The following is a 27980-nucleotide window of genomic DNA, read 5'->3' as shown; positions in this document are numbered from 1 at the left end:
TGCCTGTCGTTAACTGCCCGGTGGACCGCTGGTGAGGAAGTAAGTGGTCATCTCCCCCTTCCCCTTCACCTTGACAACACCTCGACAGTCCAGCTGGTATCCGTTGTTGACCAGCACGTGGTATAAGTCTGTGGTCACCTAAGAGAGGACACGGACATTTGACACCCAGAATGTGAGACGCTAAACCCGTCCGTAGAGAAACACCGTCAGTCCCAGTTTCACATTGAGTAATCTGCCTCATGTGACTGCGATGATCAGATATAAAAAGCTTAAAATGTAGTACATTTTGTATAGCAGTAGAGGAAAATAGATCTACTTATCTATTAGGGCTGAAACAAATAGTCAATCGACAGCAAATTAATCAGCAACACCTTTGACAATCATTTGACTTGTTTATCAAGCAAATAGTAAATTCAGAATATTCACTCGTTCCAGCTTTGCAAAGGTGGGAGCGTTTCTCTATTTTAAATGCAAACTGAATATCTTTGGACTCATCTCAGATGCGAAGATTTGCTGCTCATCTGTGTTTATAACATATTTGGGGTTTGGACTGCTGGTTGAGATGAACAAGATGGGTATTTCCTTATTTTATGGTCTAAACAATGAATCAATTTTAATAAAGAATAATCAACAGAATTATTGACAGCCAAAATATCCATTAGTTGCCTTTTATTTATGTAGTGTGTATTATAAAAGGCATATTCATTTGCAGTAGCGAATACTGTTCAACAGATGGCAGCATTGTTAAATTATGGATTTGATTTGGGGCAAAAAATAACTCACTACAGCTCTTAGCTAAGCTGGTGTTCTCCCCACATTTCAAAATGAGTGTAAACATCAACTATATAACCGTGAATAAGAGGTATAAATAACTTGCCTAACCTGACTGACAGTGCTCATCTGTCTTTAAGACTTTAAGAATAGAATAATGCTCCCCTCCAGAAGGACTTCAGAGCACTATCTCTGCTAGAGAACAGCATGTCCGGTACTGACAGGGATTGTTGCTCAAGGGCACTTCTGCAGAGCAGATGTCTGAACTTAATTCCTTAAACTGAAGGACTGTAAACTGATTATATCTGTAGAACTGGTATCTTCTATGAAACTTTTACACAGAATATAATATAATCAAATGACTTGGTCCCTTACAGATACCACAAACAATGCTTTCAAAAGTACATGCCTAAGAGTGATAAACATCTCTCGGTTAGAGGAAAGATGTCTGCAGATTGGACTTTTTTTTAATAATAGGGTATGAGTAAACATAACACTAAACATAACACTTTCATGTTGAATGACTAATGACAACAGCATCATTTTATTAATAACTGGATTGGTATTCTGCATTGGCTGATTCACTGAGCAACAAACTGCTAAATGCTTCTTGAGAACATAAAGTTACAAACTGCTGAGGTGGTGCTGAGAGGAGTTTGGGTGCAGTACCTGGATGCAGTCTGGTACTCCTGTGCTGTCCATCCGGCTGGCCACATTGACTGTGTTCCCCCAGATATCATACTGGGGTTTCTTGGCTCCAATCACCCCTGCTACCACCGGCCCCATGTTCAACCCTGAGAACAAATCACCTGGCCATGTTACATCATGCTACTTACACCATATTAACTCAATTATAATGCTGTTTCTAAGAAAGTAGATAACTGTGTTTCTCATTTGCACAAGAAAGGGATTTTTTTTTTAAACAATTGCCAAAGAAGATTTATCAGATAACGCTTCAAGCCCAATCTCTGCTTCTTTCCAGACTTACCTATCTTCATCTGGAAGTTGTTGAAGGAGTGCTCGTTGATGTATTTCATCTGCTCTCTAAGCCTCATGGCGTAGTCGGCCAGAGCCAGGATGTGTGAACGGCCCTTTTTGTCGTAGGTGGAGTCATTGAGGCCAGAGGCTGCCATGTAGGTGGAGCCGATGGTCTTGATTTTCTCAAGTTGACGAAACTTATCTTCACTGATGATCTAGAGACAAGGCACACAAACGTGTTGTAGTGGCAGAGCAGCACAGACAACCAGGAATAGGCAGATAAAAGGAGCATGAAACAACTGAACATATTCAGTAAATGCTTTCTACACAAATTCAATTTGCATTCATCTTTTTATCTCTCATACTTTCGTCTCTTCTCACCTCGTCAAAATCGGCGATGATCTCATTGAGCAGCCTGAGACACTCCACTCCCTCGTTGTTCGCCTCCAGCTCCACGTAAAACTCAGAAAAGTTGCTGATGGAGGCGAACATGACAGCGACGCACTCACATGACTGGTAGTACAACTCGTCATTTCGACGCTCCCGTGCAAGAAAGTGGGCAGCTACGTCCTTGGGCAGGATGTTGTGGAGCAGGCGCCGGTTGTACGCCTGCAGCTCCTCCATCTCCTCCTTCTCTTCTGTGGCCTGAGGAGGGACGGGGAGAGATGTGGTTGCTTAGTCTCATTGTCATAAAACTGGATTCCTGAAGTAGTCATGTGCTGCTATATGTCTTTCTCGTGCAAGATAGTTTGGCATGTCACAGTAGGAAAAGCACAAGTGTAAAACAGAAAATGAAGGATGACTGGATTCCATTTAAGTGCTTCAGTTTCAGGGTCCTGGTATTGTGCATGCTGGCTCAGTGTCTCACTGTCCTGACTTACTGGGACACTTGAATAGAACGGAGCCACTGTTAATGTTATTACCAACCCTGTGCTTTTCCTGCTACGACCAGTGAAAATGTCTGTTCTGAAAAAGGCCTTTTGGTGAGTTTAAATAAAAGTAGCTTCAGTTTAATCAGTTTAAGTTTAATTTACCTGCAGCTTCCAGAGGAAGTCAAGGCGTGCGGTGGACTCCACCTGCTGGCCGTGCAAGTAGAGAGCCAGAACAAACACCGTCAGGATAACAGGGGTCATGACCTTTAAGTATACCGTGGTCACGCCCTCCGGGCTGAGGAGAAAAAGAGGGTTTGACAAGAGACATGACCGAGTGTCTTGCATTGGAGTAAAATGTATGAAAGCTGACACACACTAAAACATTCATCGAATGAAAGCTACTCACCACTGTTCTGCAGTTTCATTGAAACCATGCCTAGAAAAGAGAAGAGAAAGTCATGTCTACAAAGTATATTAGTCATTGAAATAAGAGAGTACAAAATAAGAAGAAGATAACTTACTGTTGTAGGGAATCATTAACAGGTGGTAATTGCCTGAGGAAAAAAATTCAAAAATAGGAATAGAGCCCAACTGGTACATGAGAAAGTAGGTCTTTTCTAAACCTTATCGTATCAAAGTAGGCCATGTCCAAACGAAACCACAGTGTTATGACACATGAGCTGAACTATTCAGTTTGAAAAGAGTGAGTGTACCGTATGTGATTGCATGTGTGTGTGTGTTCCTAGCAGAGGACTCACAGGGTGTTGACCAGCAGGTCTGCGTTGTCAAACAAGGCCACCTGAGGCCACTCCACCAGCAGGAGGAAAGTGAATTGGATGAGCAGCATCAGAGCCAGCTTCCCTATGCTGCTGATGTGGAGGAACACGGAGCAGGCCAGCAGGGTCAGCAGTACACAGTAGCTGAAATACTGCAGCAGAGAGGAGACAGCCAGGGAAGAGGAGGAAGATTTGGGTGAATATTCAAACGTACTTTTCATGCACACAGAAAAATGCATGTAGGCATTTGTCTGAACACACGGACAACACACACACGCTAAAATGTTATGGGACTGACCTCGGGGAAATGGCAGGGCCTGGCCTGGCTCGAACACAGAGTCAAACCGTCCTCTGCTGTCTTGGTCAGGTTGTGCAGCAGGCAGAGATTTACCGATGTGTTCAGCTCGTTGGCCACACATTCCTTCAGATTCTCTCTGCTGCAGGTAAACTGGCAGGAAAGGACACCAAAGTCTGTCATTTAACTGTCAGCCAGTAAAAGTGAAACAACACACACACACACACACACACACACACACACACACACACACACACACACACACACACACACACACACACACACACACACACACACACACACACACACACACACACACACACACACACACACACACACACACACACACACACACACACACACACACACACACACACACACACACACACACACACACACACACACACACACACAAATGTAATGCTGAAAACAGAAAGCCACAATTATAAAAGGTTTCAATATTTTATTTTGTCCCTATTGAATGAAAGTAGAGCCCAACTGGTACTGAGTTTATAAGGGCGACGGCAACATTGTTTATGAGAGTAAAGTAAATCGAATAACAATTTATTTGCACATGACATCGACATTTGTGATCGAGATCACTATGTTGTTGGTTAGAATTTAGATTATATTTTGGACATTTTACATTTGAAAAAAAAAAAAGAAGGTTATCAGTGCTCTGGTGAACAAACTAGTACGTAAATAATAATAATTAAAAAAAACAATAATCTTAAATCTTCCAATTATAATGGCGATGCCAATTAACAGCCCAAGACTATCATTAGTCAGTAAACACTGTAATCAGACATGTGTGTTCTGGTGTTCATCCTAGAAATATTTGTAATTTCTGGTCATTTTTAAATGTTTTGACAAAGAATATCAAATGCCTTCAATTTAGCTTGAAAATAATTTCTGACTCATACGGTAGGTATTTATAGAATATAAGATAACAGTCACATTGCATACAGTACACCATCTTTTCTAAACCGTAGTCACAGCATAGTTTCTGTGGGTGACAGTTTTGCATGTACCATTGTTAAAATGTAAATTTGATGTTGATGATGGGTAAGGTTTCAGAATTAATAATTAATAATCTTCATGACTTTTCTTGGTCATGGCATTTGTATTGGCATATATAGTTGTGTTAGCATTAAACTGGTTTTAATCTACGCATACACAAACACAAAGCTAAACAGATCTACATAATATTGGTAAACATTAAAAAGAGCTGATGGTTAAGAATAGACTTATTTCTACAACCCCATCTGTCACAGTGACTAATTATAGCCCCCCCCTTTAGGCAAACTGGTCTAATTTAAAAAATGCCAGCATGGTGCAGAATCTCGGAGACCTTTTGAAAATCTGAGATGAAGTGATTAGTGGAAGGACAGACAAATGGAAGTGAGGCAGATTCGTAGCCCCTTCCCTGATGTCATTGTGGGGGACAACTTGCAACGACAAGTCACAACTGTTACATGAAACAAAAATTTCAAAATGAAGAGCTGTAGTCCCTACCATGTTAGCAAAGGAGGAAATGAAGAGGAGGAGGATGGTGAAGACCCCCACCAGTGTGCTGTTTGCACGAGACTGGACTATTTTCTTGGTTACAGTCTGCAAGGCAGCTGGGAAGAGCTTGAATACAGACAGCAAGGAGAAGATCAGATAAGAGAGAGTTAATACCATTAGTGATGCTGGCTGAAGATATATGATAATGACTTTTATCTGAAGACATCTGCTTGAGAAATCATATAGAGGAGATGGCCTTTGTTTCTCACTTTGATGCAGGAGTAGATGGCACAGATGAAGAGGATGTTGATGAGGATGATGAAGATGCTGATGTAAAGACCGAGCATAAGTGTTGTTCTGCGGAAGAGAAGAAAACAGGCTCATTAGGATGTAAAACTCTCGTTAACTCCTCATAAACTAATCAAGAGCACATTTCCTGCCCACAATGCAGTATAACTGAGAAAGTCAACATACCAGAAAGAGCTACTTACTTTGGAAAAATGATAATCTGAATGAAACAAATGCAGCAGAAAACAAGGAGTGTGCAGGCCACATATCCCCCAAAACGATCATCAACCTTTTTGGAGTACTGAAAATAGAAAACCAATGACATATAAGTTTCCTTCTAGCGCAATTATTACAGAGGAATTCATCAATTCAGGTTATTAGAAATGGAATTTGGGTGGATTTTGAACCAACTCTGATCAAATAGCAACCTTTTTCTCGAGTTCAGCGGTCTGAAAGGTGAGGAGGAACTTCTTGACATGATCCTTCCTCAGCTGGTCGATGCTGCGTGCGTCGATGGCCCGACCAAGAAACTCATCCACCTCATCCTCAGGGTTCAGGGCCTCCTGAGCGCAGCGGCTATGAGGTAGAAGGAACAATAGGTCACTGTGTGTGTGTTTGTATCCGTGTGTATGAGTTGGCCTATGCTGTGACAGGCAGGATGACTCAGAGCTAATATGGTATTAGTGCTGGGTTGGATCTGACTGTATAAAACCAACAGTGGGCTCTACAGTTAGACCGCTACAGTGACTGTCTGCCAGTCGACCGCTAATAACGAAAGCCCCCCTAATAACAAAAACTGGAGCCAAAACACTCACTTGTCTTTGCTGGATGCTTCATCAATGCCCTGAGAAAAACAAAAACACCGAGTGAAAATGTGACTTAAGAGCAGGGAAAGTACAGGAAAGAGAGAGATTATCGTGTAGCCACAGTACAAGTGAAAAATAGACAGAGAGACTCAGACATCTGCACAGCTAATCCCTGAGAGCCAGACTGATGTTTTAATTAATGCTCAGAGGCTTCAAATTACACCCTTTTTGCCCCGAGGGCTCAAAATCTCTGAGATGGAGAGGACAAAAGGAGGAGAGGGGGAAAAAGTGAGAAAGACAAGGAAATTAGACTTTTAGCGTTAAGAGAGGGAGGATATGAAAGAGAGTGAGAAAGAGAAACATCTGCAGCTGCGGCCTCATCAGATTCAGTAGTATATGATGCACTGAGAATTCCCGGGGAGCCCTGTTGTAACTCCTGTTTGTTTGACGGGACCAGATCAATACTTCTTCTCACATTCCTATTGTCTCCTTTAGGCTTCACCATTAATACAGTTCAGTACACATTCAACACCTTCAGGCACTCAAATTCACATTTATATGAGTTATTAGACTCTGCAGCCATGTTGTCAGCATTGTGAGGATACTTTTAAATGTAAAGCACATTGAGTTTTTCTGTGATGAAATGTGTTCTAAAGATACAGTTGCCCTGCCTTGCCTTACATTTAGGATCAGTTACCAACGATAATGCTAACATGCTGATGCTAAACAGGTGTATTGTTAAGCATGTTCACCATCTTAGTTTAGTGTGTTAGCGTGCTAACATATGCTAATTTGTATGTAAATGGAAATAATATTGTGGCCCCAAGAAATTGAAAGAAGAGTTACAAAGAACAGAAGAGTTGTTGTTGAACGCCACATAAAGTTTCATAAAAGGTTATCTTCGACTCCCGTGGTATTCTTTACAGGTATCTAACAGAAGAGCTTTGGAACATTATTATTACCTGTAAGTAATAAATAGTTTGGTGTTACATTCCCAGTAGACACAAAGTGCAGCTGAGGCTGATGAGAATGTTATTAGTTTTGTAAGTATTTGGTTGTAAATCAAAAGTATTAGACAGGCTTTTTGACCAGATGATGGTGCTAGAGGAAACCCTACAGGATCACCAAAGTTATTTCGGTTCATCATGTGGGGGGACATGAATGTCTGTACCAAATTTCAGACACTGCCATCCTTGGAACCATGCGTAACAACATGTTCAACATTTTCTTTTTGTTTTCAGAGATTCTATGAGAAAAAAGTGTGTATATTGATATATTATATATATATTATTATTGATATATATATTGAAGTATATTGATGAAAAAGTTGGAAAGGCTTTTGCCCTAACAACAGGCCTGTGATCATTAAAGGACCGTGTAAGAAAATAATCTAATATTAACATAATGGTGACATAATTAGAAAGGATATTTATGGTTTGACTTCAAAGAGTGGAAAGGATGACATAGGAAATCAGATATAGACAAGAAGAACATGTGCCATGTGCTCAGCTAAGTGCTCCCGGAGTGTATCTCACCATCTGCCTGAAGACCTTGGACTCCTTGGTTCTGGAGTAGGATCTGTCAGGCACCCAGCGTGGCATCAAACCCTCGACAGAATTTGCACGTGCCCGCTGCATCTTGGCCATCAAGGCTTTCTCCTCTTTCTGAAAGTGAAGAAACCCCACCAGAGTAAAGGCTTTGACAAACAAGGACTTCTATGCCAGGTGACAAGCCATTATATTGTTTGTGTGAAATATGGCACTAGTGTGAAGTTCTGAGGAAGTCAAGCAGGTAATCACGGACGTTTGTGTGTGTGTGTGTGTGTGTGTGTGTGTGTGTGTGTGTGTGTGTGTGTGTGTGTGTGTGAGAGAGTGAGTGTGTACTAACCCTCTTCTCGCTGCAGCCCAGCACCAAGAAGGTTTCAATGTTGTTCTCCTTCACGTAAGCATTCCTCTCTCCTCCAAATCCCTCCTCCACCTCGTAGTCCCCGTTCAGATACTGTAGTGTGGCTTTTGTGATGTGGATCCGCCTGCACACACACACACACACACACACTGTGTAAGAAATAAAACAGGCTATGGGAGAATATGTCAGTGCAGTAGCAGGTGGAGTAGGAGGGGCTTACCCTGCCTTCCCGCCGGCCTCCATTTGGTTGGCAAGCGTCACATCGTTGGACCAGACGTCAAACTGCCACTTGCGTAGGCCCAGCACCCCACAGTGAACGCGCCCGCTGTGGATGCCCACCCGCATGTTCACATTAACACCCGTCACCTCTCTCACCAGCCTGCAGACACAAAACCACATGCACACTATTGTTAAAAAAAATAAAAAATAAAAAATAGTGTCACCTTCGGGGTTCACAGCGTCTCTTCTGTTCTCCCATGTAACATAAACAAAGCAAGATATCTCAACTTAACCTTCACTGGAGTATTACTACATGACTGTACGGGTGTGTGTGCTGTCGTTTTGTGTGTGTGCATTAGTGTGTGTTTGACTCACGAAATGGCTTCAATCATGTCTACTCCCATCTCCACACAGCAGTGGGCATGGTCAGCCCGGGGCTCAGGCAGCCCTGACACACAGTAGTAACAGTCCCCGAGGATTTTAATACGCAGACAGTGGTTCTCCTGTGCAGCAAAGACACACCCATAAAGTATTAGGCCTTCAATTACAGCCAATATACAGCATGCTCATACCAAATATAAAGATTTTTATACATAATTTAGATGCCTCATCAGTCAAGTGTTCTCTTATTGATGTCTTACACAATGCTTAAGTAACCCCCCCCAGTACATCATGTTGGCTTTGTCATTCTAACAGCGAATGGAACAGACTGTACGGTTACATAAGCAACTGTGGCTCAAAGTTCTGCTGCGAAAATGGCGGCGGCAGGTTGTCAGCGCTCACCGAGGCCAGTTTGTCAAAGCGGGCGAACAGCTCGTTCAGCGTCATGACCAGCTCCTGGGCCGTGCACTGAGATGCCAGGCTAGTGAAGCCCTCGATGTCTGCAAACAGTATGCTGCAAGAGAGGTGATGGAGGTAGGTAGCGAGGGAGAGGTTGAGGGTCACCAAAACGCACAGAGAGGAAAAGAAAGACAAAGGAGACAGAGGGGATCAATCAATAAAGTATAGAGTTAGTTAGCATGGTCTAGTGCCTCCCTCCCTCCTCACTGTCCAGCTGCCATGTGAGCAGGGGAGGGAGAGAGGCAGACATTTGTTCAGCTCTGGCTCTCATCATCTAGGCCAATGTAGGTCACCTCCTCCAGCCGGTCCCTCTGAGAACACCACCCCTCGTCCCCCTGTCTGCATGCCTTGCATTGCTAACTTTTGATAGCAATAAAAAGCGAGGATAAACAACACCACGGACATTCTGAGTTCCAGTTGAAGGCAACAGTTGGCCCCTTGAGGTCATCCACTCAGGGAGAACTGGCCCTTAATTACAGCAGTCTTGAGCCTATAGCTGGATCTCCCACCCTGACCAAGACTGTGAGCCACAAAAGATCATCTTTAAAAGGTCGGTTCACACAATTTACACAACACAGAAACATATTTTCTCACTTACTCCTCGTGTTATCTAGCCATGCAGTGGATGTTGTTACTGGCATGCCGTTCTTTGATTTATTCATCCAAGTTTTGAGATATCAAAACAGTCTCCACTTGAACTACTTTCTACCGTAAAAAAATGGTCCCAAAGAAAACTGACTGCGTGATCTGTGGATTTTACACAGTAAATTGTTTCTGGAGAAAGACGTTGCATTTTATTGCCGATATTGTGATTTTTCAATTATGTGAGCACCATCAACAAGTAGTGGATTCACCACCATTGTACCGTGCAAATACAACCCAAACCTTTCTGAATGGTCAGATACTACGAGGAGTAAAGAGCTTGTTTCTGTAGTTTGGGTTAATTGACCCTCTATAGGCCAGATTGGAATTTTTTTTGACCATGACAATTACAGGTAAAGTCACACCCTAAATAAACCAGTTTAACTTATTGATAATACATAGGAGGGTATATGGACCGACCGTAATATATACCAATCATAGGAAAGCATTAGTGATGTAAAGAACAGGATCGGAAAACATTAATGTTGTTGTCTGGTGTTGAAGCTCTTACAAAATTACCTTTGCATTATTTTGGTACAAAGACAGCAGGTCTTAAACTTGGATAATGGATTGCTCCCGTAAATTTACACCGTAGTAAAGCAGCGACGTTGCAACAGATTACTCCACTAAGTGCATCACCTGCACCTATTTGGATAACCTCTAACAGGAGACGGCTGCTGCAACCTCCTTTCCTTGTCCCCTACCACCATCCCCCGCCACAACATCAACAGCAGCAGCTGGGATCAACGCTGGGCTAATAGATGGAGAGTTTCAATCACCTGTTTAGTATTGAGTTATTCCCGCTCGGGAGGGGAAATCCAGTGGCGAGGGCTGAGACAGGGGTCCAGCAAACTTGAGGTCTGCCTCCTATCATTTGCTACAGAAAGCACAGCAGTGTGCCTAAGTCAATGTCGGTACTGCAGCCGGTGCTGTCAGTGTCGATAAACAACAACATGCATAATACATGCTGTCAGGGAAATAGCTGTTGGAGTGACTCTGTAACTGACACATCCGTCAGCGGAGTGAGGTCAAAGCCACTGGTGCTAGCAGTGACGGCAGAGCAGACAAGCTCTCCGACATCTTCCCGAGTGTGTGCGTTAGCGCACTTGTGTGGAAAGCATGTATGTATCCGTCTTTACCTAACATTGTCGTGTTTCTGGATGTAGATCTTGTGGAACATCATATCTTCCTTCTTGGCATTGATATCAGCCTTCATCTCCATGGCAACGTGCCTTGGCAGCACTGACAGCAGTAGGCGCTCCTGAGAGAGAGAGAGAGAGAGAGGGAGAAATTAAAGAAAGAATGACAGAGAGAGAGCCCATTCATTTTCATCAGTTTCTACTGTTAAGAATGCTCAATGAGTCACCCTGCCTCGTTGGCATCTGCGTGGGAACGTGTTAGTTAAACAGCGAGGAGTGTGGATACGTGTTATACTTTTCAGCATATTGTTGACCTCAAAAATGGAGACAAAAAAAAATTAGACTGGAAAATGGAGACACCCATTTGTTGCTCTTTTTCATTCGTGCATGTGTTTAGTTTTCCTGCAGGACACTGGTAAGACTGCCTCCCTCACTTATTTGCTTGGACATGCATCTGTGGCTGTGTGTGTGTGTGTGTGTGTGTGTGTGTGTGTGTGCATAAGTGTACCTGCTGCTGGTTTTCCCTCTGCAGGTGCAGTCTGGCCTGGATATATCCTCTCGTCTCCTGGAAGGCTTGTCTCTGAGAGACCTCAGCAGGGTAGTGGGTACAGATCCCGATCATGTTAGTGCACAGGAAGATCAGCACATTGGCACTGATCTGATAACACACACAAAACATGACAGAGAGCGTGAACATGCATGCACATGTGACGTCACAGGAATACAGTGAACTCTGCCTGACCTGGGTGAGGTCAATAAACGAAATTGATAGCACCCCGTGTCATAGGATTTATTGCAAGGAGAAGAATTCCTCAAACGTCTGAGGGGCCATTAAGATGTGATCTGGTTAGATATCATGTGGGTGGCCTCAGTTTCTCTGCAATAGGACATTCTGCTCACGTCGAGCTCTGAACAGCAGATAGGAAGCCCAGAGGATGTGATGCATGCCTATAGGGACACGTGACATGCGTCACTCCAGTTTTTGTTCTACTTGAGCAGAAAGTTGATTTAATGTTGCGTACATGTAATCAATTCAAATCAATCAAAGGGAAGACACAGGCTGATTTTTTCCGCATGTCAAAATATGACTTTTTTGAGAGGCATAAACAGAGGATATGAGGCTGTAAAAATGGAGCAATCTAAAGTGACGTAAAGCCGTGTGGGAGAGACATTTTCATATTTGAATGTACTTTAGAAAAGATAATAGTGAGAAACAGAAGCAGCCAATAATGTAACTTTCATGTGTGTGTGCGCAGTGCAGCGAGGTTTGTTGAACAATTAGGGTCAAAGAATGCAGAATGCAGAAGGTCAAACTGTAAAACAGTCTGTGGCTTAAGTAAATGAAGTTTAGATATAACTTTGTGGGGTCATCAACCTTAAAAACGTTCCTCTGAGCTGTTGCAGCGGCATTCTGTGTGTCTCTGGTTGTCTGTTAATGATTCGTCTTCTCACTAGTCCACAGCCAAGACTGGACATCAGGACTTCCCCTCCACTCAGAAATACACACACACACGCACACACACACGCACACGCACACACGTCCTCTCCATGTTCAGAAACACACTCCAGCCTGGGAAAGTCACTTGACCCATGACCAGAGCACAGAGTGCTTCCTCTGAAGATGATATCATCAACAATGAGAAAAGGACATGCAGGCAAAGCACACACATAAAGGCGGAATTTGAATCAGTCTTAACATCATCATCATCATCATGACTAAACTGGATGACATGAAAAATGTCATCACCAGTACCAGCACTTCTGAGCCACGGCTGGTATGTTGCCAAACCAGAGTGTGTTTGTGTGCGTGTTTCCAAGTTGCGTCTATGAGAAAGACGGTGGGGGAGAGATGGAGAACTGCAGATATCATGATGACTATCAGCATACATACACTGCATATTTTCATGAACGTGTCTTTGGTCTTTTCAAAAAGAGGAGTATTAAACGACTAACTCAGCATCTATACACTGACTTAAACGGAGACAGACTAAAACAAACTTGTCGAGTGACGGCAGGCTTCACGCTGTGGTCCTGAGACGAGGTTTACACTGTACACACGAGAACTCTCCCTTTGTTGTCACAACAAGACAGAGGCAATCTAACAGCCTGCTCTTGAAACGCAACACCGTTTCCACAGGACAGCGGCAGGCAAATTCCGCTGTTTATTCGAAGAGAGAGTCGTTGGTAGCTTCCTATTCCATCTGAAAACAAATGGTCGAACTAGATCAGAAGCGCAGCGGTAAGCAAAAACAAACGCACTGAGGGTTTGCAGGTGCAAAAGCAAACATGCTTTTGATGTATTGCATAAATACCAAATCCCTGATGTAGCTGATGCAGGCAAAGAGCAACAACATTTTTCAAAAACTAACAATGGAGCATCCAAAATGTACCCTCACTTTTCATTGCTGACGGATATAGATGCACCCAGGTTCCTTCAAACAGGTTTTTAGGAAAGACCAAGACGCACTTTTTGTTTTTGATCTCCTTGATGCAGGATGACAGAGAATGGTTGATGCCAACTATCAGTCAACTTTCAAAGATTCAGATCAAAGCTGTCGAGAGGTGTGAGACACCTCATCAGGCCGTTGAAGATCAGGTGTGAGGACCTACAGAGAACACCAGACTCTTGATCTCTACATGACCGGCGGAGCAATTGTTCTTTTAAGTGCAACATTGAATTTGTGCCGCACCGTCACTCAACGAGTGATTAAACTGTTGTGTTCATTAATCATTGACAGGCCAGAGCTTCCTGATAAGCCCTGCATCGTAATGTTATAGACCACCAATGGCGACCTGACACTCCAGTCTTGAAGGGCCCTGATATAACCTGATCGTATTAATCCCAAACAGATGGCTCTGAACAGAGTGAGCCAGATAACTTCGTTAAGTGGCCTGTCTGAGATACGGGGCCACCTGCAGTTCCCAGGACCACACTTCTTAGCGATGCACTCAATTTACATCCAGCCAATTCAGCTTCCCATGTGAGCGCGCTCACATTTCAATCCAAGTAAAGACATTCCTGTCAAGTTGATTTTGATAGCTTGGCAAAAAACATTCCGTGTGCTTGAATGCAGCTCTGGAGGCCCCACATTAAGGATGTTGTGTGTTTTTGTTGAACAGAACAACACACAGGAGGGCAGTGAAAGCATGAACACACGTTTATTTAGAAACGTGATGCCAATGCATGAGCAGCGTCTATTGAAACCTCGCAAGAGCCCCAAAATATCAGCAGGTATGGTGCGTTCAGGGAGCATTATTAGAGCTGAACAGCAATTGACTGACTACATCTTGAATGATAGCTCGATGCAACAGCCTGATATATTCGAATAAATGAAAGTAAAGTGTGTGGAAACATGATGAACAATGCTTTTGTTAGGGCCAAGTTATGCTTAGTCACCACACGGTCTGGAGATTAGAGGCAGAAGCATTCACAGAGGCTTTGGAATAAATATTGTGTGTGTGTGTGTGTGTTTGTGTGTGTGTGTATGTGGGGAGGGGGTCCTTTTGGACTGGCAGCTCTTTGATCCTGAAGCGTGTTGTGTCTGTTGCCGCACTTATATCACCCAGGCCTGCAAATCCGACACAGACCCACGGCAGCGCTGACACGTCCCTCTCCAAACAGTAATGTGGTGTAAAGAGAGAAGTAGAAGCTTCTCTTCATTAGCACACTGCTACTCTCTTCATAACCACTAAGCTGGACTGAAGAGTTTCTTCCCCTGATCTCTCCTGACCGTTCTTCCTCCAGACTTTTGGCTCTCAAAGACGAGGCTCGCTCGACATTTACTTCAGCAGGAACCTCTTGGCGGTGAAGTTAAAAGGAGTCCAAACATTGGCTTATAAGGTGCGGCTGCCGGCAAGGTGCTTTTTAAAGTAAGGCAGATGGATAACATGTTAAAGAACGAATGAAGGAACGGGATGGAAAAGATTTTGGCTTGGCAAACACACAGAAAATCTGTTCTGTCTTTAATAATATCCCACTGGACAATTCCCTCAAGCACAGGCATGCTGGAACGTACATGTGCATAAATCAACTTTTCACACCAGGGTCCATTCATTCAGAGGCAAAACTTATGCCACAACTGATGTGTTGCCTTGATCAATTAGGGATGTCTCCACGACTGTTCCGCCTTCCGGCATTGTGGCGAGTGTACAAGTGTTTCTTTTACTCTTAAGAAGCTTCAGCGAAGGTTGAACTCATAACCTCAGATACAACAAACTGTCACTTGTTGAAAAAAGCTTTGTCCACATATTCAATGTTTGGCTTTATCCAGGCGTATTTGAGCCTGCAACGAAAAATAAGTTCAGATATCCCTCCAACCCTTTAAAAGGCCAGAGTGCTACATCCCATAAGTCAACACACTGGCTCTTGGGACCCGGACTGCTGTTGACACGGGGGCTACTCTCCAGCACATGGCCTTTGATAGGCATCTGGAGATTTTAAAATGTCTTAAAGAGATGAATGTCAAAGGCCAGTCACATACGGATGATCTTAGCCTGAAAAGATAACATGTGGTACCAGAGAGATAAAAATAGACAATACTATGAGACTTTGTTGCACTCGTCCGGATCTAATCAGGGGTTACTATAATATGTAATTACAGACATAAGAAAGAAGCCATTCCTTATAAAGATAAAAGTTGCAGAGGAGGGCCATCGTGGGTCTGGAGCTTTGTTTTTCGTCATGGCTCGGGCAAAACCAAAATTGGTCTCAGGCGACCAGTGAGGCCACGGAGTAATCTTTCTGAAATGCTGAAGCATATTCCGCGAAGCTAAATGGAGCTGGACCCAGGCCGCACATCTGTCATAAAAACAGATCCCCGAATTAATACTTGCACATAAACGTTGTCCAAACATGAGGATAAAAGATATCTCCCAGCAATCCTGGAATTACTGAACAAACTGCAACCGACAGCTGAAACCCACTCCACTTTTCTAATTTGACCAACACATTTTTCCTTTAATCAAAAGAGTAGAATGCTCATCTGTCCTTCTAGTTCAATATCCCGACCTTCTATTTGCTATTGATGGCTTGAGTTCAACAGTTCCAATGAGGACAATATGCATCTGTCAATGTGCTGGCCATGATTTTCCCACTTTTCTTCTGACACTGTATCTGAACCTGTAGAGCCTGAAGACAGCCATTAACAAAAGATGTGACAGTACAGAGGACGTACTGAGAAAAAGAATGACCGCGAAAAGAAGGGAACGACTTTTAGAAAAAAACAGTTCACAGATACAACATGTTCTTTGTTGTTGCAGTTACACTGTCATTGCAGAGCTTTGAACAGGGCGGCTCCCTAAAACAAAGCGGCAGTGTCATATGAACTCACATTTTTGCTGCCTAACGCTTTCTTGTGGCTTACTTCACTTTATACCACCCTGGGTTTAGGTCCGAGGACAATATCATTTGTCCCTCTTCCCGTTTTTTTTCCAACATTTCTGGTCTCTGTGAACTAGAGGGACAGCCACAAAATAATCTCACATTATCTCATAATCTCACATGCGTGTGCAACCTAAAGCTTTCAATGCTTGTATTTGCTTTGCGTGTCCTACTGCTGCAGCTTCAACCAATGTTCATTCAGTTTTCACTTTAGGGCTGCAAATAAAAGTTATGTTCACTAATCAATTAAATGTTTTGTTTTGAAAAATCCATAAATTAGTGAAAACTGTTAATCACAGGAGAAGTCTTAAAATAACTTGTTTTTGTTCAATCAACAAGATTTGTCACTGTAAAGCAGTGAGACGTAGAAAAGCAGCAAATCCTCACTTTTGAGCAGGTGGAGTCAGAGAATGTTTAGCTTTTTTGCTTTAAAAATTACACAAATATCAGAATAATTCGAGGTTATCGTACTACTACAGTAAATTATCAAAGTAGTGGGAGTAATAGTATGAGTAGGAGCATTAGTAACAGCACCAACAGGTGTCCATTGTGTCCATGTTTCCTCATTTGAATTATGATACAACGGGTAAACTGTAATAATCAACACATATTAGTATTGAACGCTCCATTGTTTTTGAGAGTTTTCAGATACAGACAGATACACCCGTGTCTGCTTGTCAGTGGTCTTGGCTGCTCAGTGGTCCGGGGTCAGTTTGGCTGGACAGAGAGAGGGAGGGAGGGGGAGCGGGCACGAAACTCTCCTCCCAGCTGTGTCCTCACTAACCCCTCACTTCCTGCCCACTCACACCCTTACAGCCACAGCTGCAATTACAGCACGGCGGCTGCGTGAACACAAGATTTGGTTAATTAGCCAAACAAATCAAGCAGCCCCATTCACTCCTCTGTTGGCTGCTCTCACTGATTTGAACTGTGTGAGGGAGTCCAGACCTTGAAATGTGTGACTGTGAGCTTAACATGCAGGAATTCCCATTTCAGCTGGTATTGCCTCCATCTCCTGTAAAGCACAATGCACAACACAAACCCCAAGGCCACCATTTGGCTTTGACAGACCGATGTAACAGGAGATAACTCCAAAAAGGGAAAATGTCTGCTGGTGACTACATGGGACCACATTTGTTCAGCACTAGAGCATGTTTTCTGTTCTTTTAGCCAGACTGTCTTTAAATACTGAGTAACAGGATTAAGAGCGGGAGCATTAAGCTACATTAAATGAGATAATGTGTGTGGGCCAGATGCCCGAGCTCCAATAAAAACATACAAGAGTTTAGTTTCACTGTCCAGTTATGTAAGCTGCTCCATTCACTACCCTGTGTTAACCGCTGCCCGTCCCTGTTCTAACTCTTCAACCATACACAATATTGACTTTTACTACAAAGCATACAGGTCAATACAGGTACAAGAACAGCAGGTTATAGTTTAAACAGCAGACACGCGACAGCAGTTCGGTCAAATGCTACAACTCTAGTTTTGGCTTCCGTGAGCTGCTCGGTCCAGGATGAGCCGATACTAAACTCATGCATGCACCACATCCGCCTGCCGGGCCATCTTCAGGAAAAGTCACATGTCACATGTGTGTGAAGCCTGATACATCAGCAGCTTTGCATAGAGATAAAAGCACGGGTGTTGAATTTCAATGCATGTTTTGAAAACTACAAGCTGAACTGCTGCTGCATATGTCTCAGTGCCTTTACTGTACGACATCCTGATCATCTCTGCTCAGCCCTTAATGGCTATACATACCAAAACAAAGGGGAAATGTGATTCAGGCATATTGGAGTCCAGCAGCCGTGGCTCTTCTTTACAATGAGACGATGCTTGTGATGCTTCATCACAAATAAAGAAAACAGTACCGTCTTTCTGCCACCTTAAATGGATTTTTTTTACGTTTGAGGAAGGGCGCGTGATACTTTACGACACGACGACAATAGGCTTTCTGAGCTTTTACCACTCTTCATTGGGAGGATCCTGTGGAAGGCAGAGACAGAGTATAACTTCCTTTGGATTAACCCCGAGTGTGTGGAATTACATCATGAGACCAGGGTCTTGTTATTGTATCTGACGTCATTCACTGAAAATGATGCCGTGAGACACCGAGGCTCGGTGCTTTAAACAGGAAAAACTATCCTCACTGACTGGACAAAATCATCAGGATGATCTGCTGTTTCCATCTAACAAGCTGGTCAGGTGAAAGTCAAAGAGGCTGAGCAGGTGAAAGAGGGTCTATAATGTTTTCGACAATAGAGACATGGGTTATTCACAGTGGTGTGCATTTCATAGCAGGAAGGCGATTGTACACCGATAGCGACATGTTTGTTAATTACAGGCTCCCTCCAGTAATGTGTGCTCACACCAGCCCGACATATGTTGAGGCTGTTTTAACAGTAACTGGGATAGTGCAATAACAAGACAGTTGGCAAGTGTGACGCGTGGTGACCTTTGACAGAGAGCCATTCACCTTCCTGTCAGCGGCACTGGGATAGGGTGCACTAAGCTCAACAGGATCCAGAGCAAAACTGCCCTTAAAAGCCTATGCTTGCATGCCACACAGATGAACATTTAACACCGCTAATGGATTCTTAATATATATCTCTTGGCCGGCCGCCGTGGCAGTTCAGCCGTAAATCCCTGTATTTACTTTTGCAGAGAGCAATTGTTCGTAAACCATGAGCTGTTATTAGAAGCCTCCACTTCCTCATCCCAGACTTGCACAGCTATTATTAGTCCGGCTATTATTTCCCTTATCATTGGCTGTATTTTAGGAGCAATATTTTGCTTATCGCTAATCTTAATTGCTCCCAAACATGGTGGTGGAAGTTATCCGGGTTTGTATCATTGCCTTTGGTTGAAATACAATAACTGGATGAGTCACAAGCTCTCTCTCTCTGACAGGGGGTGGGGCTGGGAGTACAGGGGGGTGGGGGGGTGGGGATCTATTATTTGAGCCAGTGCATTGTTTGGCAGCCACAGCACCTGATGATGAGTTCTCACCATTTGACAGCAGCCAAGTGAGCTCGTCTGATCCATGCAGCTCACGCAGACAGACACAGATCACACACTCCGCTGGCCTATGTGTACACTGGACACCGGATCCGCTAAATATAAATAGGGCCGGGTATCAAACTTCAATACTTATTGGGTGCTGACCAAAGTCTGTCTGTAGAATCACACATTGATGAGCGTCAAGTATTAAATGTTTTACTCTTAGTCTTGTTTACTTATTGTTAGATCACCTACAGTATATGATGATCTAAATCAGAAAATATGTTTTAATCTTATTTAATCTAATACAGCTAATGTAAGGCTGTGTTTAGTTCTTTATTATTGCTGATGCTTAAAACAAAGGATTTTGTTTTTATTCCTCAAACTTTCAGTCAGTTGCCGAAACTCAGTTATAAAAGAATTATGCCTCGTCCTAAAAATAAGCTACAGTGAACTCTAATACAGTTAACAAAAAATAAGAATTATATCTTATATATTACATCCCGAGTGATAAAACTTGAATATAAATAGAACCAACAAGTCACATTTTCTGTTCGTTTCAATCCCATTCGGAGAGCAGAAGGTAATCTCCTACAGTACATCTAAGAACTATGTAATGTAGTTTCCAATAAAAGCATCATAAATAATTGCATAAAGGGTTAAGTTAGCCTGTGTGTTTACTTTCAGATTTTTCTAAGGTAACTCCATTGTTCTGGCCTAAATGCATTATGCGTGCCTTGGTCATGTGACATTTCATTGATTGGTATCTTTTCCACCAATGTTAAGCAGAGGGATCAGTATGTTTCCACTACTCCCACATTCGTTGACCCCATAACAATCTGCCAGAGGAACAGGTTTTTCCTCTAGTGCTGGATCAGCACATAAAAACTAAATGTACCTTTAAGACTTCACTCTCTTCTTGACCTGCCTGTCGATAGCTCACACTTCAGAGGACTACATTTAGGATTTCGGCTATCCAAATATATCCTGCTGCACACAAAAGAACAACTTCAGTTTAGTTCCTTGATAATCCGTGTATGACATCTTGCACGAAGGTTGTTTATAAAATCGTAGAATGAAACAATGGCACAGTAAGTCACATAATCCCCCTTACGACATATAGGCGTATGGATGCACAGCTGTTGATACCTAACTTATGGAAATATATACCGTATTTTCCGCACTATAAAGCGCACCGGATTATAAGGCGCACCTTCAATGAATGGCCTATTTTAGAACTGTTTTTATATATAGGGCGCACCGGATTATAAGGCGCATAGAATAGAATAGCGTCGTAAGCGTGTCTCTTGAAAGGTGCCATTTTGGGGTCTTTATACACACAAGTGGTGTTGGACTAGGAGTAAGCACAGTACCGGTGTTTACCGCGGTGCGGCTTTGTAGTTTACCAGTCGTACTGAAACATTTTGACAGAGCGCCGTGTACAACCAGTATGGATCAACCAATTAACCAATTGATCCATATATAAGGCGCTCCGGATTACAAGGCGCACTGTCGTTTTTTGAGAAAATTAAAGGCTTTGAAGTGCGCCTTATAGTGCGGAAAATACGGTATATCAAAGCAAAACTTTGTTTCCCACAAGAGAGAATGACAAAATAAAAACATGAGGGACATGTGGTCTCACAGGGAAGCCCTCTAAAGGCCAAAGGAATCTGTTTTGGACCATGTGACGTGTGTGCGCGCGCTGTGTCTGACTTCAGCGCCATGAGACCATAACTTAGTAAAAAGTACCCCAATGCAAAGGGGGCGTTTTCTAGTAAGGACACTTTTCAATTTGGAGTTTGGGTGATGCTCTAAAATCTCACTCGATTGTGTTGCCTGCTCCCCAGCCAACATGATGAGAATGCATTGGGTGATGAAAAATTTAGATGTTTGTCTACAAACAAAACCTCATGAAGCTACTGCAACACAAACTGCTGGCTCCGTGTGGTGCCTTCATATGCTGGAGTAAAGATTCGACATGAGGACGCCGAGTATTGCTAACACACAGAAATGTTAGAAAACCAAAACACGACAACAAACATTGACGTCACCAATAGAATAATAGGAATTTGGAAGCTTCTTCCAACCAAAAGGCTGCAGGTTGTCAAACAACTGTCAAAAACGTAGAACGCAAAGCAGCTTCCACAACGTCAGCTGTCGGAGAAGCCAGCAGCAGAACTTTTAAACCAGTTACAGGGAGGAGGCGGGGGAATAATAAATGGACCCTTCTGTGGACACGTCTTCCACTTTACAGCAAATTGACAAAAAAAAGTAATTATGCGAAGAAGAAGAAAATGAAGATAGATGAGGTTGTTCAAAAGTAAATTATATAGATTACATAACGTGTATCTCATGTACAAAATAAATGTACTTTTTTCATGAAATAATTATTAGTTTTTGTCATTAAAAAAAGACGTCTTGACTTATAGACATTGTGTATATTGAACTCCTAAACAACTATATACTAAATATAACTATATTATACAGAAGTTAAGGACAATGCTGTTTCAACGTCTATATTGTGATTGAATGCACATACATTATCCTCACGTTATAGTTTTACTGACATGATATTTCGATGAAGTGTGACGTTTGATACAGTAAGAGCAATCATTATTACAGCATTTCTAAGTCTTACGCCAATACTGATTTCATAAAGAATCCAACTTCCAGAAGATCTTTTTGAAGGAATTGCATGAAGAGTTGCCAAAGACGAGCCAGCCAGCGGTAAAATAAATGGCTGATGTTGAATGTTTTCTGTGAGGAAAAAACAGCTCGCTTTGAAATTAAGCTTGTCCGAAACAAGCAAAAAACGAATGCCACCTATATGAGACTAATATGTTACTTCTAGATCCAAGTCTGAGCAGCTCCGAGTCAACACCGAGTCCAAGAAAAGAAAAAAGAAAAGTGCCAATTAAAAAATATTTTATGAAATGAAATATTCTTGCACAACATTTCAAGTCATGAAAGTTCAATATCTGTCCACCAAAGGTGTGTGTTCAGGGTGGTAGCTACTGCTGAGCACATGAGGGTTCAGGACTCAGGTGCAGCCCAGTTAATCCTGTCTGAGTCAAACGCTTTCATTTGCCACCTGTAACATTGAATGAGGTCCCTCTGAATCCTGTTCCTGTGGGATAGTGAAGGCACTTCAAGTGAACAGCAGCGGTGTAACTTGCTTCTTCCTGAGAGCAGTTACATTCATCTCTCTCTAGTTGTCAGAGGAGGCCCTTCAGAGCACAGCGGAGAAACATGGAGATCTATGGAAACAATCCCCATGAGTAGAGTGAGCTCAATCTGAGCCCGTTGACAAATAAAAGGCTACTCCATCTGACAGGGATTTTGTGAGAACGGAATTATGACTCAGAGAAAAGTGGAAGGAGGGAAGAGCTCTTTTACAGCAGAGTGCGTCAACCCAGCATTTATTTCACACTCTCCATCCGTGGCCGTCCCCTTGTCACCACTGTAACCTCACACCCACCCACACACACGCACACAAATGCCTCCCCTGCTTCATCGAGGAGGTCCCTCACAAAGACCCCCTTTGTCCTCGCCATCATCGGTCTCGCATCTTCTCAGCGCTGATCCTGCATGAACATCTCCGCAGGGAAAAAACAAATAAGGGAAAAACAGGTCTGGGACACAGAATCGGCTGGAGGATGATGAGGTCCCAGAAGAAGAAACCAGCTGTCCCCGATCAGAGTCTGGCCATGTGACGACAGGAGCCACAGAAGTTGTGTGAGCCGACGTGTTTGATACAGCGGGAGTGACAGATTGAATGGAGTCTTTCTGTATTCATAAAACTGCAAGAAGCTTGAAGCGAGATACCCGTTGAGACCGAGTGCTGCTCTAATCTTAAGAGTCACAAAGAAATCGGCCTGAAATTAATAATCCTCTTCATTTAACAAGATTTATGTACAGATATGTCTGCCAACAACCCCAAGCAAACCTGACGTATTTTCCTCAATCTCTATTAAAACCCTATGAGCACAAGAGAGAGAGAGACAGAGCAACCCATGTCCCATCATTGATTGTTTAGAGAGCTGGAACGCACTGTGTTGGGGGTCCAAGCCTGCAGGCAGGGCAGCAGTCCATCATCGGCAGACCAATGCAACCAACCAGGGCTGGAGTACATAGAGGCTACAGACCAATGTGCCTGTAGTCGCCCCGTCTAGTCTGGGGCACGGGGACTCAACACGCAAGCTCACTGGACCAGTAGAGTTATGTCAATATTGCCTTATTCAGAGTGGCTCCACATTCATCTGGTTGCTTAATAGCGATGGTTGGTAGAGAAAACCAATCACATGTCTCTCTAGTGTTACGCAAGTTCAACTGAGTGGAGTTAGTTTGAGGCATTGTCTTCAAACATTTCCACTTCAAACAGGAACAAATCTAAATGTATTTTGAGTTTGTCACATGATTCTTGAATTATTGTAAGGGTGAAAAGGCATCTGAAACAGCACATAGGCCATTATGGGACAAATTCCCCACTGAAAACTGCAGCAATTCTTACACTAAACTACACAGCTCATACCGGCAGGTTGACCTCTGGCACCAATTAAATAGCAGGAAAATTGTGGGATAACAATTAAGTGAATAATGTTGAAAAGGGATAATCACCTTCTTCATAGTCTTAGTTGTCATACTGGGAAATCAGAGGTGTAACATAAAATAAAAACATTAACAATGTCTCTGCTCTATTTAAGTATTCCAGTGAGCCAGCGTGACAGTGAGCCAGCATGCACAATACCCGGACCCTGACACCGAAGCAGCTAAATGGAACACAGCCATTCATTTTATCATTTACAACGGTGATTTTCCTCCTGAGATATGTCAAAATGTAAATGGCCTATTGTATCAATGAACATGACTAGTTCAAAACTATATTTTAAAGGTTTGGTGCTGAAATGATGAATTAATACTAGATAAACAGAAAAATCCTTGAAGTCGCCTGACAATGGAAAATGCCAAACGTTTGCTGGCTGTGGTCTCTAAATATGAGGGTTTACTCCTTTTCTCTGTTGTATATCAGTAGTGCAGTGCCTGTTCAGAACCGGCCAATCGCTTGACCTCCGTTATTGCTGCTTGCAGCTTTTCTCGAGAACCGCTCATTCAAACAACTTCACACATGACTCTGTGCTCCCGAGGGTCCTGAGCAATACACCCGCCATGACATAGTAGCATCTTCTAGCAATGCTACATGTCATGTGGGTCGAAAGCTCTCAGAAACATTGACGGAGAGCAAGCTGACATGCCGTCAGGCGGTTTAACAGTTAATACGGATACCCTCTCAATACACTTCACAGTGTGCACACAACACACTACTAATAAATATGCACTCAATACTGCACTTCTTTAGGTCCGAAGCAATAAATCCGCCAAGTGTGAAGTCGATCAGATAAACGGTTGGTTGTCCAGAAAATCAACAGACATGCATACCGTACATACACACATAAACAAACACACATACATTCATACAGTGCACACATGCATACACACATACACACACAGGGACTTCTATTTTTGTTAGATTGCAATTTAACAATGTTGGTCAAAACAAGCAATTGGATACTTGTGATGTGCATTGTTTTACTCTTTTCTAAAAGATCACGGAATCGTCAAATAAACATCAATAAAGTCGACGCATTAATTGTTAAAAATAAATAATGGTTAGTTGCGGTCCTACAAAAGGTTATTCATTACGTCTGTTTTGGAGGTGGAGCAGATTCACAAAATGTTTTTGAATCCCCAAGTAAAATTAAATTGTACAATCTGACACAGTGTAAATCTAATTATCACAAACACACTGAACATTATAAGAGAAGCTATGAGGATCTGACAGCATGAACAAAAAGAGTAAACAGACAAAACTAAAGAGGAAATAACTCCAATGTGAACCGAATTATAAATGTCTACTTCGGTATTTATGCATTTTTTTCCACAGCCTCCACTACGAAGAAGTAATCATCATGTTTTCCATCAAATTCATTGCACAATCCGAGTATCCCACCCCACCCCGTTTCATTTTACTACAATAGCCTCCTTGTTTTAGGGAATTGCGGCCTGAATGGCACCATGCTACATTATCATGATATTCCCTCACAATGCAGCTAAACGGGCTCATTCAACCCAGATGACCTTCCACAAACCCCAACAGAGTTGCCAATAGCTGCCCTACAGCACAAAACATGGGCTCATTAAAAATCTCATCTGAAAAACTGTCGAGATCTACAGCACCATCTACTTTTAGTACGGCACCTCTGACACGGAAAAGTGGTTGAGGAGTCCGTACAATGTTTGTCCTATATTGATGGGAAGAGAAAGTAGGGCGTTTCCACATGTGAATACAGTGACAACATTGTGCTCAATTGTATGGTGATGATAGTGGGCCCTGACTCGCAGCACGAGTCTGAGACATGTGTCTTGTTTTCTCATGAATATAAATGTTCTCTTTCATTTTCAGAGACAGACGTCTATTCGGCAGCAACTACGCGACAAAAAGACACATTTCTCAAACACATCTTTTTAAAACTATTGATGGATTGATTCACATTCGTTCAAGGTCTGCCTTAAAATAAGTATTCACATGTCTAAATGTACAGAAATGTATGTTATTGGCTGCTGCTATTGGTCTTCCTGTGCATGCTAGCCATGAAGAGACTTCATGTGACTTTAATGTGATGGGAAACAAAATCCCGCCCTGTGTTCAGTCAAAACTGATAAGAGGCTTCAGCGGTCGAACAAATCAAGTCTAAATCTTCCAAAGTCTTTTTAATGTGAAATTGTGATGGGAGTTTTTTTTATTATAAGGACCCTAACTTTGAAAGATTCCCCTTAGATTGCTCTAACTCAGATTGCTCAAGCCTCGTATTAACTTTGACTGAATTTTGGAATGTAGTTTTTCACAAAACTAAAACTGTTGATTGTCTCACACCACTTACACTGACCTTGCTTTAAGAAACAACCAGTATGGACAGGAGGAACAATTACAACAGATTCAACTGTACATGTAATTGGGAGTATTTTACTGAGACAGACCCATAAATGTATACCTATCATTTGATGTGTTAAAAGTACGACTAAAGGTGCATTTGGCTTAGTTATTTGACTACTGGTGGTATGAGAATGACCAGATTGGATTTTAAGTATCAATGTGATGAAGATTTGTAAGGTGTTTAGTGTACAAAAACAGTCATCTTCATATCAGGCTATTTCAACTGTGAATACTCCCTAAACTGAATTTCCAGAAAACGTAAAATATCACTGTCAAGGTTGCGACTATTTTCTTCATTGATTGATTTGTCGTTTTGTTTTCAAAATGTTAGACATTTCTGAAAAATCACACCACAATTTCCAAGAGCCCAAAAGTCACATCTTTCTAGTTTTTTTTCCTCGACAGTCCAAAACCCAAAGACATTCAGTTTACAATTATACGGAACCGAAAAAAATCATGAAAATTAAACTCGCATACCTGTAAAACGTTTTCTTGAAATTTTACTCAAACAGTAAATTGGTTGCTTAATCGTGTCAAATCACTGATGTTGATATGATTAAATGTGATGTGACAGAATAATATCCATATCGCCCACACCGAACACAAACTAACAGATACGAGTGAATACCTCCCTCCATTCTTTTTTCAGACCTGATCTATTGTTGTGTTACTCCTGCTCTCACTTACCTGTTTGAAAATGAACTTGTACTCTTGGTTGAGCTGCCAGGCGGTCACGAGGTGTATGGTGGACAGCACAGCTCCACTAACCACAGCAGCTCTCATTCGGACCGGCAGCAGCGTGTAGATAATGTAGATGAAGAAGACCGTCCACCAGATGCCCTCTGAGGCACTAGGGGGGTAAAGCATCAGCACCCCAAAAACCTGCACTACAATCAGCACCCCGATCACCAGGTAGCTCACAATCCACATGTAGTCCTGGTGGAAGCCGTTGCGGTTGCACACCACCATCATGGCCAGGAAGAGAGCCATGGCCACAGAGAGTACTGAGATGTAGGCCGCGTCCGGGATCGTGTGGATGCAGTGGAAGGCCATCATGACCGCACACACCAGCACCAGCACCCCCATCAGCATGGTCAGAGAGCTCTGGTTGAGCCTGAAGAAGTAGCGCTGGTACAGACGCTCCAGCTTGGCGGACTGAAATTTCTTAGACTGGAAAACCCACATAACCCGCATCCAGCAGTCCACTGCAGTCATCGCCTTGCAGCCACCGTCTGCTAGTTCCCCTAATTCCTCCTCCTTCCTGCCCTTTAGCTCCACATCTTCAAAGCCCAGGTCCACAGCCTTCGGACCCAGGGCACCCATCCTCTTCCCATAGTGGTCCTCCTGCCAGCCACAGCGCAAGCCAAAGTTGCCCCCACTAGTGCCTGCTCCGCGATGGTAATGCTGGGGGGACGCATTAGGGAGGTCCAGGTCCTCTGGGTCCCTCAGGCAGCTCATGTAGTGGGGGTTGCACAACGACGAGCTGTCCTTTCTCTTTTTGCCATTGCGCTCTCCCCATGCTGTCTTCCGCTCATCCACCGTGCCTACGAAGAGGCCTCTGGCCCACGACAT

At 42.9% G+C, this 27980-nt stretch overlaps 1 protein-coding gene across 2 annotated transcripts; it reads right to left on the bottom strand.

The window, feature by feature from the left end:
• Nucleotides 1-9: 9 nt before the first annotated feature.
• Nucleotides 10-27980, bottom strand: LOC142949234 (adenylate cyclase type 6-like). Of its 2 annotated transcripts, XM_076090956.1 has the most exons (22): nucleotides 27096-27980; nucleotides 11546-11695; nucleotides 11038-11159; nucleotides 9200-9311; nucleotides 8792-8919; nucleotides 8418-8576; nucleotides 8180-8321; nucleotides 7828-7956; nucleotides 6302-6330; nucleotides 5915-6062; nucleotides 5690-5787; nucleotides 5468-5555; nucleotides 5208-5324; nucleotides 3696-3845; nucleotides 3380-3549; nucleotides 3143-3175; nucleotides 3028-3057; nucleotides 2784-2916; nucleotides 2131-2394; nucleotides 1760-1964; nucleotides 1441-1565; nucleotides 10-138 (listed from the first exon to the last, which is right to left on the bottom strand). In XM_076090956.1, exons 1-22 carry the CDS (start codon nucleotides 27978-27980, stop codon nucleotides 10-12), a joined length of 3546 nt encoding a protein of 1181 aa, XP_075947071.1. The 2 variants fall into 2 exon arrangements, with proteins under 2 accessions (XP_075947071.1, XP_075947072.1); XM_076090957.1 differs by lacking the exon at nucleotides 3143-3175.

The sequence above is a fragment of the Anarhichas minor genome, unplaced genomic scaffold, assembly GCF_050575085.1.
Source record: "Anarhichas minor isolate MPS153535 unplaced genomic scaffold, ASM5057508v1 ptg000003l, whole genome shotgun sequence".
Classification (NCBI taxonomy): Eukaryota; Metazoa; Chordata; class Actinopteri; order Perciformes; family Anarhichadidae; genus Anarhichas; species Anarhichas minor.
This window is presented reverse-complemented; position numbering and strand designations above follow the sequence as displayed.